This window comes from Polypterus senegalus, chromosome 18 (genome assembly GCF_016835505.1).
Source record: "Polypterus senegalus isolate Bchr_013 chromosome 18, ASM1683550v1, whole genome shotgun sequence".
NCBI lineage: Eukaryota > Metazoa > Chordata > Cladistia > Polypteriformes > Polypteridae > Polypterus > Polypterus senegalus.
Genome location: NC_053171.1, coordinates 70,555,728 through 70,577,706, shown reverse-complemented (window position 1 = coordinate 70,577,706; position 21,979 = coordinate 70,555,728). Strand labels below are relative to the sequence as shown.

General features: G+C 39.3%; 1 protein-coding gene across 5 annotated transcripts in view; it reads left to right on the top strand.

The window, feature by feature from the left end:
• Positions 1-21,979, top strand: part of sipa1l1 (signal-induced proliferation-associated 1 like 1) — a 251,214-nt gene that overhangs the window by 123,938 nt on the left and 105,297 nt on the right. For all 5 annotated transcript variants that reach the window (XM_039741579.1, XM_039741578.1, XM_039741577.1 and 2 more), the window contains exon 8: positions 14,486-15,065. In XM_039741579.1, coding sequence (XP_039597513.1) covers positions 14,486-15,065 — 580 coding nt within the window. The remainder of the gene's footprint in view (positions 1-14,485; positions 15,066-21,979) is intronic.

Sequence of the window (21,979 nt, the reverse complement as noted above, 5' to 3'; positions counted from 1 at the left end):
ATATTCCAGAGCTGCAACCTACCTGGAGTGCCCAGAAGTACAAGGTGTTCAGTGCTCAAAGACATGGCCAAGGTAAGGAGGGCTGAAACCCAACCACCACTGAACAAGAAACATAAGTTGAAACGCGTCAAAACTGGGCCAAGAAATATCTGAAGACAGATTTTTTTCAAAGGTTTTATGGACCGATGAGATGAGAGTGACTCTTGATGGACCAGATGGATGGACCTGTGGATCAGTAATGGGCACAGAGCTCCACTCCAACGTGGAGGTGGGGTACTGGTATGAGATGGTATTTTGATGAACTCAAAATCAACTCCCAAACCTACTGCCAGTTTTTCGAAGACACTTTCTTCAAACAGTGATACAGGAAAAAGACCATGATTTTTATGCAGGCCAATGCTCCATCACTTGCATCGAAGTTCTCCACTGCGTGGCCAGCCAGTAAAGGCCTTAAAGATGAAGGAATAATGACATGGCCCCCCTTCCTCATCTGACCTAAACCCTATCGAGAAGTTGTGGGCACTTCTTAAACGCTAGATTTACGGGGGAGAAAAACAATACACCTCTCTGAAGAGTGTCTGGGAGGCTGTAGTCACTGCTCCACAAAAAGCTGATCGTCAACAGATCAAGAAACTGACAGACTCCATGAATGGTAAGGCTTATGAATGTTATTGGAAAGAAGGGTGGCTATATCGATCATTGATTGATTGATTTATTTTTTTTTGAAATGTCAGAGATGTTTATTTGTAAATTTTGAGGTGTTTGTTTATTATTCTCACTATAACAGATGAAAATAAACAAGTGAGATGGGAAAATGTTAATTTTTCCTTTAGTTGCATAATAAATCTGCACACTAATAGTTGCCTAATAATTGTGCGCACATATGTATTCCCCTGATGATGTTCACACTCACATTTCCGTTGTGAAACATTCAGGTTTCAGGTTTATTAACATTTTGGATTGACTGATAGCACTGTGTTTGTTCCATATTAAAATTAATCCTCAAAAATACAACTTGCCTAATAATTGTGCACACAGTGTATAACTACATTCAATTTCACATGTATCCCTAAGATTCCACAGAGTACTGTTACTGCCCAAGTGTACATACTCACATGCAGTTTCTCTATAGAGCAAATGAACCCGCAAAGTGTTAATGATCCATCCATTCATTCTTTCCCTTGTACCATGTTGTCCAAGTGAGGGTTCGTAGGTCAGGGGCCGTCCTTTGTGTTTATTAGAATTTGGATGTGTCAGGCGGCATTGGGACACAGATTTCAGAGTAAATAGCTGGGCTGGATAAAGTGGTCTAAACACTAAACCTTTAGATTGTTAGAGTCCCACAATAGAAACTTGGTTTAACCATAAATGATTTTATTACTCCTGTATATTAAGTAGATCTTCTTAGACATTAAATCTATTCCACTGGGATTGGGTGCAAGATGACAGCCCATCACAGAGCACTTTCACTTGTCCTCAAGGTTGTAACATTCAAAGGCAAGTGGTTAAATATTGGAACTAGGTTGGAATTTCTTGTCCTCTTCATTTTCAGATCTTCCTCTTGGGAGAGAAATGATAGGTACAAGACTTACCGTTCTCCCAAAAAGCCGCCTTCTGGTTTTAATCTTAAATTCAGAGCCCTTTAACACTAGAATTACCAGAGCCAATGAAAAAACTCGTAAATCTGGCCCACCTTAAATCCCTTCGCAGTTCTCCGTCAGCGTCTTTTTGTCTTCTAAATGTGTCGATAAGCCCAAGCAGCAAGCAGCCTGCTATTCCAACCCCCCCACAGCCTCAGAACTGGCAAGAAGTTCTCCCAGTTCCTGCCTTGATTGATTGTCTGGGAATGTGCTACCCAGAATTGTAAGGGGAAATAATTTGATGTGTGTTTTGTGTCTACAACAACCTATGTAAACACATCATTAAAACAGAAAGGTTTTTCATATTTTAGTAATAAATGACAAAATGTAGACATGAAGTGTATAATGTGTGAAGGCTGATGGCAAAATATCAAATAAACACTTTAACAAAAGGTGCAAGTACTATATGACAGCTTCTGTGGTACTGCAGTTAGAGCTGCCAATTTATAACCCATAGGTTGTGAGATCGAAGCCAGCTGCCCCGGCAAATTTACCATTTTGAGTAGTGAGCTGATCTTATTGTTAATATTATACAAGTACAATAAAACCATACATTTGCTTTGTGTCTGTAACAGCCAGTGTAAATTTATAGCACTTGTAAAAGTTAGCATTTTTTTTTCAGTTTTATTCTCTCACTCATGATCATAATACAACATCCTCCCCTGCCCCAGATCTGATGCGGTTACTTTTATCTGAAACTGGGAATAACTGTAGATGTGGTTGGGGTTTTGAGACAATGGAACTGGAAATTCTCAGATCTGGAGGGGTAAAAGCTGACATACAAATGCTGGTGAATCTACCTTCTTTGTATCTCACTGTCGCTTGAATTTTTTTTTATTCAGTTTTATTGAGTGTTCCTTTTCACACTGAATTAGTATGCACCTTATGTATGGTCCATTATGTCAAAGCCACACTGACAAAAAAAAATTATGATATTTGGAATAACTCATTCTACGACCTGTATAGTACATTTCGGAAAACATTGTGGCACTGAGGCAACATTATTCATATTCATTCTCATACCTTCTTGCGTTTGTAATCAGTGACCGCGTTTTTTTTTTTTTCTTGCTCGTGCAGTGTCCACATTTTGGTGCACAGTGCTGTTTCTTTTGTACTCCAGGACATGCAGAGGAAAGAATAGTACAGAGAGGTCAGTTTCGCGCTATATACAATCATCAGATTCAATTGTTAACAGTTCCCACATACCCAAGGACCGTCCTTTCTACGTTTACAACATGTATACCTGTGGCAATGTACACACTGCTCTCTGTGCTGTGGTTACTATTAGACTGAAGAGGCTGGGGAAGCGGCAGTCTTGGAACAGAAGCTTGTTGATGTTGCATCCTGTTTTGCTTTATCCATCGCATTTTCTTTTAAGAAGCGACAACGAAGTTCCTCTGCATGGTGAGCAAAGAACACTCTTCTTTTCTCAGTGGCCCCCGTGCATGCCTTGTATAGTACATGTGCGTTGATTGCTGACAAGTCAAGCATGTTATAGCACAATCAGCCAGCCACCTGCGTGTTCCTGCTCACACTGAATAAGCTCATGCCTTCTGGTGCACAATGTCAGCGCAGCACTGGGCAAAAAAGAAAGAGACAATATATGTGACATTTTGATGAAATCATTTTATGACCAGAATAATACCAATCAGAAAACATCGTCACACTAATGCAATATACAGGTCATTAAATGAGTTATTCCAAATATCATATATACCTATGTTTCTGTTTGTTTGTCAGTGCAACTTTGACATCATGGACCATAAGGTGCATACTAATTCAGCGTCGGCACGAACACTCAATAAAACTGAATAAAAACAAAAATTTTAAGTAACAGTTAGATACGAAGAAGGCAGATTCACCAGCGTTTGTGCGTCAACTTTTATCCCTCCAGATCAGAGAATGTCCAGTTCCATTGTCTCAAAACACCACTCGCATCTACAGTTATTCCCAGTTTCAGATAAAAAGTAACCGCGTCAGATCTGGGGCGGGGGGTGGATGTTGTATCATGATCATGAGTGAGAGAATAAAACTGAAAAAAAAATGCTAACTTTTACAAGTGCTATAAATTTACACAGACTGTTACAGACACAAATCAAATATATGCTTTTATTGTACAATATTAACAATAAGAGTAGCTCACTACTCAAAAAGGTAAATTTGCCGGGGAGCTGGTTTCGAACTTGCTATCCTCTGGATTATAAGTCAGCAGTTCTAACCACAGCACCACAGAAGCTGTCGTATAGTACTTCCACCTTTTGTGAAAGTTTTTATTTGATATTTGGCCATCAGCCTTCACACATAATACAGTTCATGTCTACATTTTGTCATTTGTTACTAAAACATGAAAAACGTTTCTGTTTTAATGATGTGTTTACACAGATTGTTGTAGACACAAAACACACATCAAATTATTTCCCCTTACAATTCTGGGTAGCTCACTCCCAGATAATCAATCAACGCAGGAACTGGGAAAACTTCTTGCCAGTTCTGAGGTGGTGTGGGGGGTGGAATGTGGTATAGCAGGCTGCTTGGGCTTATTGACACATTTAGAAGACAAAAGACGCTAATGGAGAAGAAGTGTGAAGGGATTTAAGGTGGGCCAGATTTATGTGTTTTTTCGTTGGCTCTGGTAATTCTAGTGTTAAGCCAATGTTACATTATGCAACTTTTTGTTTTACGATATATCATATGTGCCGATCACGGTCTTTGATCTTGTGAAATTACACAACTAATATTCACAGCCCATGTCCCATTTACATACCAAGTGCTGATCTTCCAGCGCAGATGATGCCCACCCCTTTTTATGACAGCCAATAGCATGCTGCTTACTGGAGGTGGAACATATGAAGGGTTAACATCAGTTTTTCACACATGCTAGTGTGTTTGCCAACCACCGGAGTGAGAGGGAGGCTGGGGAGGATATGCCCTTCTGTGAATTTAGCACAATCCTTGGAGTGGTGTGGAGGGGCGTGAAGGGGTGGTACCCCTTGGTCAGCTGAGCTTGGGTCATCAAAGGGCGTGGAGTTTCGGTGTTCCTGCATGATCACCAGAGCATTAGAATTAAGTGCAATCATCAATGTTTTTTCTCATGTTGAATCAAGCAGAGCAGGGTTTGGGAAGGTTGCCAAAGATTGGCTGTAATCCACCTTCGATCCTATGTTACTGAATCAAGTTCTATTGTTAGACCAATGCATTGAAGTTGACCACATTCAGCCGGCAATACTGCCATTGTGAATCGAGCATGATTGTCTGAGCCATCGGTAGGTTTGAACCAAGCGTGTCCCCACCTGCAATTCCACCAGCCCAGTTTGGGAAACCCTGCCTTAAGATTTTTCAAGTGCTTGCAACTCGTACACCACCCCATTATTTTTACACTCGCCTGACCCAATTTTAAGATCGGGGAACTGGGTCCTGTCTTCACAGCACTGATCTGACACTGCATGGAACTTGTAGTGCGATGGAATCATTTCATATGTTTTTAGCATGAACAGCACGTTATTGTTCATTTTGGTTGGAGTGACTTGCAATTTCTGCCTGCACTGTACTAACTTTGCATAAGCAGGATCAAGTTGTAAAGTGGAGCAGGACAGCTTTCTTCCTCATACTTTTAGCTGGATTTGTGTCACAGATGTCATAACATGTATCTTTTTTCCACCATGGTTGTGGAAGTGCGCTTTGGCACGTTATCATGTTGACCCATAAACTTCCTTCTCAGTGTCAGCTTTCTTCATGTAAGCAGAAGGTTCCTGAACTAACCTCTCCTATATGCACTACTTCCAAGTTTCCCTTCTACCCTGACAAGTTGTGCACTCCCTAGGGGATAGAGAGAGAGAGAGAGAGAGAGAGAAAAAAACACTGCCTCCTCAGTAAAAGTGGTGTGCTGTATTGGTGTTTTGCCAAATGGAATGTTTTGCTAGAATTTATGCCAAAAGGCTTCTATATTTTTTCCACATAGGTTCATAATTTTCCAAATTGTTGGGTTACTTTCCCCAGACAGGTTTCAATGTGTGCTTTTTAGAGTAGCTTGTCTGTCTGAGGCAGTGTGGGTTTGTAGATGGTAGGTGAGAGTGTGGTGGACATATTGATCAGAGTTTGACCAAAAGATCTGCAGGATCTTCCTGGTGACCTTATAAGTTAATTCCATTTAAAAAGATGACCTTAACCTACCTTGAAATTGTTAGTGATTAGTGAGACTATATTTTTGGGAACAGTTTAAGTCAAATGTGTTGTTTTTCCTCACAGTTAAGTCATACATTAATTTGCAACAGAATACTGTGCTTTTAAGTAAATCTTTTTTCCAGTTTAAAAAAAATATTATGCCGATTTTAAGATGATGTCTACTGGGAAAACCTGAAATAAAAATCTTTAACACTTGTCAAATATATCCACTTTGGAGAGGAAAAATTTTCAATGAAAAAACAGGCCTTCTGTGTTTCTGAAGTACGGTATGTTTATGACAACCAAAGAAAATTGGAAGTATTAGTTCATTTTTATCACAGATTCTCAGCACACTTTTCCTAAAGTAATGATACACTTCTGTTCACAAGGAAGTAAAACAGAATGAAACCAGGCACCTGCCTGGAGCTTTTTAGCTTCTTCATAGTCAGACATGTCGCTGGAAAAAAATGACAACTTATTCCTCTAAATCTGACAAAAATGTTGCTGTTAGTGCTCAAGCAGCACTCAGTTTTTTTATAAACTGTTTTACAATGTGTGTACGTATAATCACAAAATGCAGATCAATACTCAACAATTGTTTTGGCTTGAAAAAATGACATATTCATTAAGTTATGAGGCATTTTTTTCTGGTAGAGCTCGTGCCATGTTAATTTGTGAAAATGTGGCCAAGACATTGTCTTTTTAATTTATAGAAAACGCTGGACTTTGGAACACAAGTTTGTGTAGCAAATGCATATACATCATGTTTATGAAGCAATAACTTCAACCTGGAAAATGCTGAACTTATTCTGTAAGATCTATCCTAGAGTCTATCTTAGAAACACTAAGTGAAATGCCCAAATGGGGTCTATATTGTCCGTCTTTGGCTACAGTCACACACTCTTAGTCATATAAGATGAGGTTGATCAAAGAAACTAGTGGTGATATGTGGTATATTGATTACCATGTTCAAGAAAGAATTTCACTGTAGTCTATACATATGGCAATAATGGCCCTAAAGAGCTATAAACCTAATTGCTAATCAGAGTGACAGTTTTATAACACTGGATCAAGCCTCTGCTTCCTGACTGTATGTTTACAAAATAAATAATACCAACATTCAATAAGCAAATTACATTCTTGTGATTTACATTTAATTTACATCTGAATGGCTTGAAATCACCTTTATGAATGCACACACACCATACCTTCTTGTATGGTGGGGATATAAGTAAATGAGGCCAAAGAAACCAGCATGTTACACATACAGTACCTGTGTGTTCCCTGCCACAACTGTGCACACAGAGATGATTTTCTGCTGCTTTTTCTTTGGTTCTCCTCACACATGTAAAGTATACAGCCAGTGCCATCAGAGAATGCAACAACTCTGCTCACTCTGAAATAAAACCATTTAGCATTTATAATAATCAAAATGGCAAATCTGGTTAAAAATATGATAATTGAATTCATCTTAAATCTACAGGTATATGTAATTTTCAGTGACAAGTCAAAAAGTTGCAAGTCACCATTCACAGGTATGTGACATTCTGGGCTATGAAAGGACAACGTGGGGACAACTGAAAAATAAAAGTGCTTTGAATTTTAGCTGTTAGCAGCACAGGCAAAGAATTTTACTTATGCATTATTAATAAATAGACAAAGTTTTATAAAACATTATAATTTCATATGATGCAGTAAATTGTTAGGATCCTCATAAAATGTCAACTGAATCAGTCAGTTACCCTGGAGTAGAATCTACTGCTTTTACGTAATACATTTACCGCTGAATGCACCTAGTAAGCCAAATATTCTATATATTATATCCAACAGGGGCACTCCTGTGCAGAGCCCATGTCCAGACCAACAACCAGGTGACACCACAGTCACAAATTTGGATTTACTGAGAAAAAAAAAGTCAAATGCTTTATTGAGTAAAAACCAAGGTATGTACAGGAGGAACAAGTATCAGACAGATTTTACACAGAATAGGACACATCAAATATAATGCCCTTTGGTATTAACTACACACAAAGATGCTCAAAGCTGAATCTTAGAATATTCCACTCCACGTCTTGCCTCCAACTTCCCTTGTCTAACTCTGGACTCTTCTTTCTTCTCCACATAAGACTAGCCTTTGCCACTAACTGACCTGTAAGTACTTTAGTGCCATACTTATGTACCTGAAAACCAGTTCCAGGCCAGTGAAAATTCTCACAGAGATAATAAGACCACTTCCTCAGACCTCTGTCCAGTGGTGGCAAGCATCGCTGCCACTGCAGGAGTCTGAATTATCACAACACCATATTGTTACTGCTGCTTGTCAGACTCACTGATGCTTTATTATTTTATCCCTTTCATACAGGCAGCATCCTCTTGACCTCTAAATTACTTATAGCATGTGTGCATGTATGTGTGTATGAATGTATATATATATATGTGTATACGGTATATGTGTATGTGTATATATATATCTATATATATATATATATATATATATATATATATATATATATATATATATATATATATATATATATATATACACATACAGTATATATATGTATATGTGTGTGTATAATCAATATGTATATATGAATTTGCGTATATAGTTATCAAATATGTGCACACACGGTATATAAAAAGCTGTACGTGTGTGCATAAACATATATAGTCACTTGAAAAGAAAGTATAACTCATTACATGTTTTACCTTTTTTTAACCAATGTGGACATAACAAGATTTGATTACAAACTCAATGCCACACTTACATTTCATAACCATTGTGTAATTTAAATAGAGATAAATGCAAATTTCACATGTGGAGAAGGTAAGTCCACCCCTACATTTCTCACTTCCTCAAATACCTCAAAATAAATCCTGCTTAGAAGGACGTTGGCTGACACAGTCTTATTGAAACTAACTCATACATTTAGTTTGGTTTGCAATTTGTTGTTAAGTATGCAATATCACCATACCCATATTCAATGAGCTCTCTGTGGTCTTCAGAGAGGAGGACTCTGTAAAGGAAATTAAAAGAATCTTCTGAATGTTTTGAAATCAACAACAGTATTGTCTGAAAAATAACAAAGTTGGGAAGATTTTAAACAATTGCCAACTTGTCCATCCCAGCAAGTTCAGCACAAGAGCAGAATGTGCAATACTGAAAAAGTCTGTAAGAAGCTCAGAACTTCATCACAGGAGCTATAGGTAGCCTTTGCTACTGTTCATGTCAACGTAAATGAATCTGCCATTAAAAAGTGGCTTCTTAGATTAGATCTTCTTGGGATGTGTGCCAGGAAACATTTATTCTCAAGAAAGATCATCCAGGGCAAGATGTTTCGCCCATGAACACTTAGGTAAAGTCTAGGGTCTTTGGAACAATGGGCTCCGGGAAGATGAGGCTGAGATAGAGACATTTAGACACAGTAATAGAAGATTGCAACTTGAAAATGACTATACATGTACCAGTAAATACACCAAGTAATAGAAATAAGTGGAGGGTTCTGGAATGGCCATTTCAAAGTCCTGATGTGAATCCCATTGAGATACCTGAATTTGAATCAAGCCCTTCATGAAGACAACCCTCATTTTTTGTTGAATGATATTGGAAGATCATTTTTTTTCTGAATTTCATCACCTTTATCTAAAGGTACTGTTTGTCAGTAGTTCCCAAAGTCAGTACTGAGGACCCCTAAGAGACTAGTTTTTTTTATTTCAACCAGTTTCACAATCAAGGTGTAATGTTACCACTAACTGATCTTTTTTAATGAGCACCCGGGTCTATTTCCTCTTTTCTTATTCTCCATTCCAAAAAGCCTATCAGCGTGATTTTTACATACATAAGATGTTTAGAGATATCTCTATTTTTGTAATAGCTTAGAATGCTTAACTCTCTTTTGTTGTTTTCCCTTTGGTTTGCCATTTTCTTTGCAGTTTGCTCTCTGAATTGTATCCTAGTAAAGAAAATAAGTAGCGAGCAGAGCAGATCCCTGAGCAAATGAGACTGAATGCTGAGAAGCTGCAACTGTTTGAGCATTAGGCCCACAAACTCGTTCATTATTTAAAAAAAATGAATAAATAACCAGAACACCTAGAAAGTATAATGGAATACAATATTAAAAGCAAAGCTGTAAAATACTAAATTATCTCCATCTACCATACTGTACATTAATGTTTGGTACATTTATAGATAAAATGAACAAACTCAATAATTGCAACTTACACATTCACAAAATATACTGTCGAGAAATAACTGTTTGCTTAATTAGGCTAGCAGTCCAATTAAAAACAAAAGTTAGTTGGAACAAAAACATGCAGCAAAAATGGAGGCCTCTGGAATGAATTTGAGAACCACATGTTCAAATTTTCATATGGCTACATATCTTAAAGAAAGGGAAAAAAAAAGTAAAGATTGTACTTATATTTTCACATGACTGTACATATTGTATTGCACACATGCAGACTTGGACACACAAGTGTATAAGGCATATGCACAGTTTATGTATGTACAATTAGGTCCATAAATATTTGGACAGAGACAGCTTTTTTCTAATTTTGGTTCTGTACATTACCACAATGAATTTTAAATGAAACAACTCAGATGCAGTTGAAGTGCAGACTTTCAGCTTTAATTCAGTGGATTGAACAAAAAGATTGCATAAAAATGTGAGGCAACTAAAGCATTTTTTAACACAATCCCTTCATTTCAGGGGCTCAAAAGTAATTGGACAATTGACTCAAAGGCTATTTCATGGGCAGGTGTGGGCAAGTCCGTCATTATGTTGTTATCAATTAAGCAGATAAAAGGCCTAGAGTTGATTTGGTGGTGCTTGCATGTGGAAGATTTTGCTGTGAACAGACAACATGCGGTCAAAGGAACTCTCTGCAGGTGAAAGAAGCCATCCTTAAGCTGCGAAAACAGAAAAAAACATCAGAGAAATTGCTACAATATTACGAGTGGCAAAATCTACAGTTTGGTACATCCTGAGAAAGAAAGCAAGCACTGGTGAACTCAGCAACGCAAAAAGACCTGGACGTCCACGGAAGACAACAGTGGTGGATGATCGCAGAATCATTTCCATGGTGAAGAGAAACCCCTTCACAACAGCCAACCAAGTGAACAACACTCTCCAGGGGGTAGGCATATCGATATCCAAGTCTACCATAAAGAGAAGACTGCATGAAAGTAAATACAGAGGGTGCACTGCAAGGTGCAAGCCACTCATAAGCCTCAAGAATAGAAAGGCTAGATTGGACTTTGCTAAAGAACATCTAAAAAGCCAGCACAGTTCTGGAAAAACATTCTTTGGACAGATGAAACCAAGATCAACCTCTACCAGAATGATGGCAAGAAAAAAGTATGGAGAAGGCGTGGAACAGCTCATTATCCAAAGCATACCACATCATCTGTAAAACACGGTGGAGGCAGTGTGATGGCTTGGGCGTGCATGGCTGCCAGTGGCACTGGGACACTAGTGTTTATTGATGATGTGACACAGGACAGAAGCAGCCGAATGAATTCTGAGGTGTTCAGAGACATACTGTCTGCTCAAATCCAGCTAAATGTAGTCAAATTGATTGGGCGTTTCATGATACAGATGGACAATGACCCAAAACATACAGCCAAAGCAACCCAGGAGTTTATTAAAGCAAAGAAGTGAAAAATTCTTGAATGGCCAAGTCAGTCACCTGATCTTAACCCAATTGAGCATGCATTTCACTTGTTGAAGACTAAACTTCGGACAGAAAGGCTCACAAACAAACAGCAACTGAAAGCCGCTGCAGTAAAGGCCTGGCAGAGCATTAAAAAGGAGGAAACCCAGCATCTGGTGATGTCCATGAGTTCAAGACTTCAGGCTGTCATTGCCAGCAAAGGGTTTTCAACCAAGTATTAGAAATGAACATTTTATTTCCAGTTATTTAATTTGTCCAATTACTTTTGAGCCCCTGAAATAAAGGGATTGTGTTAAAAAATGCTTTAGTTGCCTCACATTTTTATGCAATCTTTTTGTTCACCCCACTGAATTAAAGCTGAAAGTCTGCACTTCAACTGCATCTGAGTTGTTTCATTTAAAATTCATTGTGGTAATGTACAGAACCAAAATTAGAAAAAAGTTGTCTCTGTCCAAATATTTATGGACCTAACTGTATGTATTTTGTCTATGTATATGTGTATATAAGAATTTCCGTCGATTTGTATGCATGTACATTAACTCACTGGCCACTTTATTAGGTACACCTATTCAACTGCTTGTTAACGCAAGGATCTAATCGGCCAATCACATGGCAGTGTTTAGACATGTAGTCATTGTTGAGACAACCTGTTGAAGTTCAAACATGGCTGGTCTGAGTATTTCAGAAATTGGTCATCTACTGGGAATTTTCACGTTTCACCATCTCTAGTGTTAACACAGAATGGTCAGAAAAAGAGAAAATATCCAGTGAATGGCAGTTGTCTGGTCAAAAGTCCCTTGTTCATGCCAGATGTCAGAGGAGAATGGCCAGACTGGTTCAAGCTGAAAGAAAGGCAACAGTTACTCAAATAAGTACTCATTACAACCGAGGTATGCAGAAGAGCATCTCTGAACACGCAACATGTCGAACCTTGAAACAGATGGACTACAGCAGCAGAAGACCACAAGGGGTACCACTCCTGTCAGTTCCAAACAGGCATCTGAGGCTACAATTTGCACAGGCTGTCTAAAATTAGACAATAGAAGATTGGAAAAACATATCCTAATCTGTTGAGTCTCGATTTCTGCTGCGACATTTGGATGGTAGGGTAAGAGTTTGCATGTATACAAGGCAAAATTCACCAACTTAGTTACTGTTTCCTGCTCAGGTAAAAAGCTGAAATTTGGCAGGATGACACATCTTAGGGCAATAGGTATCTGCTAGAAATGGCATTTTGATAGATTGATATTTAGGGGAAAATAAAAACCCACACTATAAAAACGAAATACGTCCAAAATATAAACAATTTCCAGATGGATTTAATTGAAATTTAGTGACATTGTAGAAAAAAAGAAAATTAGCGAACACATGTTTTTTTTATATCTTGATACTGTTCATTAATAATGCCACGTCCTCTGTTTCGCCACAGTATTAACAGCAATTACTCAAAGAAACGGGACGTGTTGGTTTATGTAAATGTAGGCCATCCGAAGGAGCGAAGTGAAAGCAGCAAAGTTCAGCAAAGCTCAAAGTAGATGTTCTTAGCAAGTGCTTGCTAAAATTAAAAGAAGTAAGTAAAGGAATAGTATTTAATATTTACTACCCCTTCATCTTATCTGCAACCTAATGCAAATACTGAAGTGGGGACTATAATTCCCATCAGCCAGAGCACTGCTCCTGAAGATTTTATCAGAAAAGGAGCATAGTTAGAAGTGGCAAAAACAAAAAAATTGTGCAGCACTGACAATCGCTTTGACATGGTTTATAAACAATCTAAAATAAACTGATCACACTACTTTTTTTTTTTAGTGCAGTCTTGCGCAAATACCAATCATCAATCAGCATTAAGTGCTTTTTGAATTTTGAAAACCAAAAAGGATTTAACAAAATTACCTGACTGAGCAGAATGAAGCGTGATTTCTTTTTTTCTGTATCTCAATGGGTAATTTATTGGTCTAACTGTAAGAGCTTTACTGTCTCATCCTTTGGGTGTTGAATATGCCAGCTCAATCGTTGTCTTACAGCTGCACAACACCACTTTTGTTTTTTTTATTTCTTTTTCTTTACAAGGCCTTTAGTGGGAACTTGGTCAAAACAAACTTAGTGAAGTACAAAGTTCTCTGAATTCCAGACAATACAGGAAGTTGTAGATGTCTGTTCCAGCAGATAAATGAACTGCAAAGAAAAGTTGCCCTGCTGACTCTTCTTTATTTTCAGTGCATACAGACAAATGCTTTCCATTCGCCTTTGCTCTTCTGTGCTTTTGCACATGCTAAAATAAATAATGGGAATAAATAAAAAAAATTTTTTTGGGAAATATTCAGTTCACTAATGTGAATACCAAATGTGAAAAACACTGGACTGGACGCAATGGGCCTTTTTTCAGTCTTTGGCAGTCTGCCTGCATCAGTGCTGTACTGACATTTGGATGTTAACACTGGGGGTCAATAGGTGTTAATCGTCCCTGTTTGTCAAACTGGGCCCCTGTTCTTCTCTTGATGGGTCACATAGCCCTCAATAGCACCTTCAATAAGAGCTCCTGGATTGCACTGTTGGGTTTAACTAAAAGTCATACATACCTCAGTCAAGCGGTAGATGACAATGATGTTCTGTCTCAAGGTGGAGGATTATAAAAAGATTTAGAGGAAAGGTTGCATCTAAGAAACTCCCAAGTTGGCTTACAAGGCTCTTTCTGGATAAGCATTCTAATGTGTCTCCTCATTGAACATCTTTTTCTACCCTTTGTTCAGTTCTACTGTCCTCCTTTATGTGTCTTTCTCAGTTCTTCCCATGTACACTTTGAATATTTACTTTGTTTCTCAAAGCCATCATATGAGATATAGGCTGTGCTATATAAATAAACGTTGTTGTTAATACAAGATTAATATTCATTGGTTTGTGGCGTTAGACGTCCATCAGTGTACTTAAGTACTTGTTTATGGCTTACATGCATTGCTGTATGAGCACAAAACTTTAAATGACTGTTCACTTTCTGTTCTTGTATTTTTCAGTGTTGCTGTAGCCCGCTCCCGGGATGTGCCATCATTTGGTCCACCCATTCCTAAAGGGGTCACGTTTCCAAAGTCAACAGTGTTTCGGGACTTTTTACTAGCCAAAGTCATCAATGCGGAAAATGCTGCACATAAATCGGACAAGTTTCGGGCTATGGCCACACGCACACGGCAGGAATATCTACGAGATCTTGCTGAGCGCCAGGTCACCAGCACTCCAATTGACCCCTCAGGCAAATTTCCCTTCATTTCCTTGGCCTCTAAGCGCAAGGAGAAGAGCCGGCCCTACTGCGGAGCAGAAGTTCGCAGCTTGGGAGCAATCAACTGGGGAGTCTACGTAGAAGATTACAGTACTGGGGCTGAACTAGAAGCCATCCTAGCCATTTCAAATGAGTTCCTAGTGTTGATTGACCAAGAGTCTAAGAGCGTTGTGTTCAATTGCTCAGTGCGCGATGTCATTAGCTGGACTTCAACCAGTCCATCCTGTCTGAAGGTCTTCTATGAACGGGGTGAGAGCATCTCTTTGCGTTCCCTTAATGCTACGACCGAGGACTTCAGTGAGGTCATCAAGAGGCTTCAGGTAAGACACGCATCAAATTGAGAAATTAATCCGTTTTCTGGCAGCACTGGGGCTAAGTCAACTCAAAGGGGGCACTAGATTTCTTGCTTTATAACCCAATGCTGCCAGATAGTATGCATCACTCCATGACCCTGACATTGACATAAGCAGATATAGCAGATAGGCTGCTGGTCAGAATAATGGGGTGCTTTCCATAATAGTTTATTAGCAAGTCTTCTCCATCCATGTATCCATCCAAACACCCATACACCCTACCCTTCCTTCCTTCTGTCCATTTTCTGATTCAGCTTACTCTAATACTGCCTTTTTATTTTACAGTTCAGTTGAATTTCTAGTACTTGAGAAAGGGTCAGCTTTCCTGCATGAATATCTGTAAAGTGTGTTACCTTCATATGGAATTCCAAAAATAGTAAATCTTGAATTGATGCGTAAAGCACACAAGGTAGCTGACGTCTTAAAGATGAATGTTCTCTGCTCCCCTCCTCTCAACCTTTGTTTTTGGCAGCTCTGTGAAGAAGTATTTTTTTTTTCTTCCTCTCATACATTTAGCAGCACCAGACGGCAGACTCTGCTGTTAAATCCTGCTTACCACTTTGCTCCATGTTCTCTTACTGCGAACCCACTCACTGCCACCCACTCTCTGCACTCAGAAAAAACAGTGAAGCACGCACTGCAGTCCTGCAGATCCTGCTGCCAAACAAGGTTATTCACCCTGACCTGAAAATTTTCTTTCCAACAGCCTTTATTTTTATATAGCCCCTTTCTGTGACACACACCTGTCTGAGACCTTTCAAGGATGCTTTACAAAGTAAACCGTTTGCATAATCCCAAAGTGAACTGAGGATCAGATACTGGTGTGGGATACCCAGCACTTATTTTAGTCTCTAGTGTTTTAAAAACTAAGATGAACTGATAGCAAAAATTTTGAAAGGTGGCTGAATTTGCTGTAATGACACTCATTTTGTGTCGACTAACAATAATAGTTAAACGTTTTAAACTGTTTTTAACACATTACTCCATATGAACTACAATTGCTGCTATAAGAAAAATTGTAATTAAAAAAGATTTTTGAGCAATTCTTACCAGACAGACACTTGGAGGTAAAGTATCTTATCTACATAATAAAACAAAAATGCCTGTGTGTGTCTTACCCCACCAAACAATCTGGCTGGTCAGTTTCTCTGTGGTTGTTCCATCAAATGCAATCAAGACAGAAAGTGCCAATCAAAAGAGGATGGAAAGCCATAAGAGGAGCATATTCACAAGGACACAAATAGTTTTTTGGCAGGTAATTGTGGCCCATTTAGCATTGGTGGTAATCAAAAAGTGGTTAGAAGGCGAACAAGGCACCTCAAAATGAGGTATTAAGGGAATGCGGTCGAGAGAGGATCCGCCATCCAAGACAAATTCAGGCAGATAAGTATCAAGGATAGTTGTAAAATAAATGCTGAGGGCTACGTCAACAGGTAACGTAGCTAGTTTATAATAAACTGTTTAAGTTGTTCAAAATATTCATATCAAATCCTACACATCACAAGTTTAACTAGCTAATCAATTTGCATCCCTCATTTTTGTTTGGATTGCATTTGGAAATTTAATATATTGTGATTACACACACATTTTTATTTTTTTAACTCTATTAATGCAGGACGATTCTCTAATTTAGGTGTATGGGCTTCACAAATGTTCCACAACAATTCCTTACAGAGTGGCCTGGTCTCAAATAGAAATAAAAGCACACTGTACATTTCTGCACTTAATGTATAAAAGTGTGACTCAGGGTGTCTAACAGACCACCAGTCCCTTACTTGAACCAACTTATCTAATTCAGGAATGGGGTACTGGAACCTACCCTAATATAAACCATCAACCTGTATATATGTATTAATACTCGTCAACCAACTGAACATACCAGTTCAAAATAAAATACTTGGGTACCTACCTGGTCACCCCTTTAAATATTTGCGGAAGCCAGCCTAAATAAACAGGTGCACTGTGGCATCAAAAAGAACAAAAAGTGTGCTGTAGTGACTCAGAAACAGGGTGTGGTTGCCCTGAAGAGCAGTCAAGTTAGGTAGGAGCGGTCGTCTCTTTCCCAAATGCAACACCACCTTCAGGGAGCATCTCGGACTAGAAGGGGCAGAATCAGTTGCACTCATTGGATGGCTTATTAGATGCTATTGTTGACCGACTCTAACCATGTGCTCTGCCAGGGAATGATCGAGTCTCACCTCTCTCTGACCTTTTTATTATTTCTACTTTATTTCCCATGATGAAGATTTTGTCTTCTTTACTGTATCACCAGCACTTGCATCAGATTTGGGTTTCAGAGACATTGTTGAAGGGTGAAGACAAAAGGTTAAGATGAGCTCTTCTGCACAGCACTGTACACGCTATCACAGCAGGAAGGCACCCCTTGTCAGTACGTCTGGTGTACTGATGAGAGACAACTTCCTGCTATTAACAGTACAAGCAGGCTTACTATTGAGAATGAATGAGGGCAGCGAGCAGCGGTTTACCACCAGCCCACCTCACAGTCACCTCCACTTGCATACAGTATGCTGCCTGCAGCGTCAACCCGAGATTGAACAGGGTGCAGCCAAAGGCGGGTAGTGAATCTCACACCACCGCCCCAATTTAACAGGAAGCCACCCGAGGCACACTAAATGCTGCCCCCCAAAACCCATTCACTCTCAATGGCCTCCGTTCAGCCACAACCGGGTCACCGCTTGCAGCATCACCAGTCGCTCACTGAGAAGGAATGGGGCAGCCATTCAAGGGACACTGCAAGGCTGCGGGCAGTGAAACGCCCCCCCTCCACCCCATCAAGCCTCCGTCCTGTATACGAGCACTTGCCGCGCACCTAGCCGCCCACTGAGAATGAATGGGATGCGGCCCCCACCACCCCATTCATCAATTGGAGCCACGTGAGGGACACTACACTGCATGAGCAGCAAAACCGCCCCCCTCCAGCCACCGCTTGCAGCGTCCCCAGGCTGGAGATGATGGAGCGGCAGTTACTGAGTAGCCTGCGTCGCCCTGTATATATAAACATGTATATATAAACATATATATATTTTATTTTTTAAAGAAATAAATAGAGTTATAAAGCACTGTACTACAAGTAACATTGTGAATGCGGGTCACGCTAATTGTTAATTGTACATTGGCCCTCTAAGTGCGGGTGGACCCTTTGGTGAAGTGGTGGCTTGTATATATTCAGTTCATACCTTGCACCTGTTGTTGCCAGGATAGGTCCTGTGCTGTGTAACACTGAACTGGAAGAGGCAGGGTTGACAACGTTTGTGTCAAATTATGTTATGAAAAAATATATGTTTCAAATGGTGTCTAAAGGACCTGATAAGCTTTAAATGATGATGGAATAGTGACACAAAAGCGACTGCAACATCAGCCTCATTTTTAAAAGCTGACAGTGATGGTGAGAGTACTTTTCCACTGTTAATATCCATCCATCGATACACTGGACCACTTAATCCAGTCTCTGGTGCCATAGCATATCTCAGGAAGAATCTGCCCCAGATATAGTGCTAGTTTTTGTTTCCTCTGTCAGATGTTATGTAAAATTTGTTCTTCCATCATGCAGTACTACTCATGACCCTCCTGCTCATGATTCTTCCCTCATACACATACAGTGTATCACTTTTTGATCCTTTTCTCATCAGAATCACAAGAAAATCCCACGTTAGCCTCCCCCATTAAATAACCATAGCTTACTGTACGTTTCTTCTGACTCACTTAGGGGAAATGGTTCTCTCTAACCACACGGAGATAACAAGCTTCTATTCTTATCCATAAATATCTTTTTCTTAACTGTAAAGTTGACAGGGCTGCATTTCTTTTCCTGAATTTTCCTCATCTGTACTTATATACAACAGCCATACCGTGTACATTTTAGAATACATAATAGGCTGTAAGAATGGTGCTGTTTCTTTGGGTGAGACATAAAACTGAGGTTCTGATTCTCTGTGGTCATAAAATGTCTCTGGGCATCTTCTGAAAAAAGTAGGGTGTACTCTGATGTCCTCTCTGAACTGCACACCACTACCTGATCAAACTGGTCCCCTAACCATCCTCTGCTCCTAATTGGCTAACTACACTGTGTCTCTCACCTCTTGACTAATGTACTAATGTGTGGTAAGCATACTGGTGTAAAATGGCTGCTGTCACATCATTCAGGTGGATGCTGCACATTGGTGATGACTGAAGTGGCTCAACTCTGTCTATGTAAATCACTTTAAGTAGCAATAAAAGTGCTATTTAAATGTAATTATAGTTAAAAAATTAATTCATCTTCTTTTTTTGGCTGCTCCCGTTAGGGGTTGCCACAGCGGATCATTTTAATTCCGTATCTTTCTGTCCTCTGCCTCTTGCTCTGTCACACGCATAACCTGCATGTCCTCACTCACCACATCCATAAACCTTCTCTTACACCTTCCTCTTTTCTTCAGTGCAGCTTATTTACCTTGATAACTTTGTTTGTTAATGTTTTTCAAATGAGTTCTGTTATTAACAAAACGTTTTTTCAGGGAACTCACAAATACTTTAACATACTCCGGTTTTACTGATGAATATTTTGGACAAAATTAAATAATTAAATCCATCCATCCATCCATTTTCTAACCCGCTGAATCCGAATACAGGGTCACGGGGGTCTGCTGGAGCCAATCCCAGCCAACACAGGGCACAAGGCAGGAACCAATCCTGGGCAGGGTGCCAACCCACCGCAGGACACACACAAACACACCCACACACCAAGCACACACTAGGGCCAATTTAGAATCGCCAATCCACCTAACCGGCATGTCTTTGGATTGTGGGAGGAAACCGGAGCGCCCGGAGGAAACCCACGCAGGCACGGGAGAACATGCAAACTCCACGCAGGGAGGACCCGGGAAGCGAACCCGGGTCTCCTAACTGCGAGGCAGCAGCGCTACCACTGCGCCACCGTGCCGCCCTAAATAATTAAATATGCAAATAAAAGTATGGTAAATTGTGACAACAAAACCATCATGAAATGTGAGTGTAAATAAAAAAAATGTGTCAAAATATATTTTTTGCTTAGACATGTATTTATTTATTTAATTTAGTCCACAATATTCCTCCTAACACAACCTGAAAAATAACTTTGTCACTTGTCAAAGCTGATAGGGTAGGCTCTAGCTCTAGTTAAGGTTAAGGTTAGGAGCACGTGATGATACAGCGCATTGCTGCACCCACCACATGACTTACCACCTCAGGATTCCAGATTAGGACCCAAATACAGCCATGCAACGGGTGACACCTCAGCACCACACTAATTCAGAGGGAATGGAACAGTGTGAGGATTTTTTTATGGTGGCTGGAGTACCAATCCTGCCACCAACCCCCAGCATTATCCCTGCGCTTTGTTTTAATTGGTGAATCATTGGTGCACCAGACTTAAACCTTCAGCCAACAAAATGCCACATTTACAGCCAATGCTTCAGATATTGTCTCCTAATGATGAATTTAGGCTTTATACTACAGAATCAAAGTGACCACTTTGCATAGGAATTATGGGCAGCTTGCGGTATATCAGTGCATGCTCCCAACCTCCTCCTCCTCCTCCTTTTTCTTGCCCTCATAGTCTATTTGCACAGTCATAACTTTGAACATGCGCATTAGGATTAGGTATAATTAGCTATGTCCCTTGGAACTCAGTCCTTGAATATGGGTTCAGGTTATGATTGTTGTAGTAGCTACAGGATTATTTAAGACAAGCAAAATGCGTATGATCACTCTGCAGATGATTCACCAATTAAAAAACAGCACTCACTAGAGCCCACCCTCTCAGGTTTGACAACTGAAAAGTGACAGTTTTAACTTAACTTCAAGCTGTGTTTTACATTGCATCTGGAGGAATATTATCGGCAACAAAAAACATATTCTGTGACACATTTAATTATTCACGCTCACGTTCATTCCCTTTTTTTTAATTTACTGTCACATTTCACAGTACTTTATTTAGGTATTTGTTTTATTTTTTTCCAAAACATTCCTCCATACAATTTACATTTAACAATTCAATTAACCTACTTAAATAAAAAAAAGCTAAATTAGTCCTAAAAATGCCCATAGTGGCCCCCTAATCATGCCCTGCCCCTGTTTAGCTATCTCTCTGACCCTTTGACCACCTGATAGCTAATGTGTGGTGAGCGTACTTGCCTAAGAACTGCTGCCGTTGGATCATCCAAGTGGATTTAACAAATTGATTGTGATTCCCCACTGTTTATGCAAAGTGTTTTAAGTAGGCTAGAAAAGAGCAATATAAATGCATTTTTTTAAATTTTACCCCTTTTTGGTATTTTTTGCAACCAGGTAATAAAAATTAACACTAGAATGTTTTTTTGTTTGTTTACTTAATAACTGTCATTTTTAATTTATATGTAAATATGCAGTGAGTCAATCGCAGAAAATGTAAAAGATTTTGATCAGATTTTAACTACAGTTGTTTCGTAAGTTGAAAGCGATCACTATTAAATTTGTATTTATTTAGTAAGTTCCTCAACCTGCAAATATTGATTGTGCCTCTCTCTATTGCTGGATGACTTAGCTTATTCACTTTAACTTCAACAACAACAACATTTATTTATATAACACATTTTCATACAAAAAGTAGCTCAAAGTGCTTTACATAATGAAGAAAAGCAAAATAAAAAACAAAATAAGAAATTAAAATAAGACAACATTAGTTAACATAGAAAAGGAGTAAGGTCCAATGGCCAGGGTGGACAGAAAAAAAAAAAAAACCAACTCCAGACGGCTGGAGAAAAAAAAAATCTGCAGGGGTTCTGAGGTCACGGGCCCTCTGGGAATTCTACCTAAAATAAACGAAACAGTCCTCACTTAATCTGTAATCTACAGTAATTTGTGCT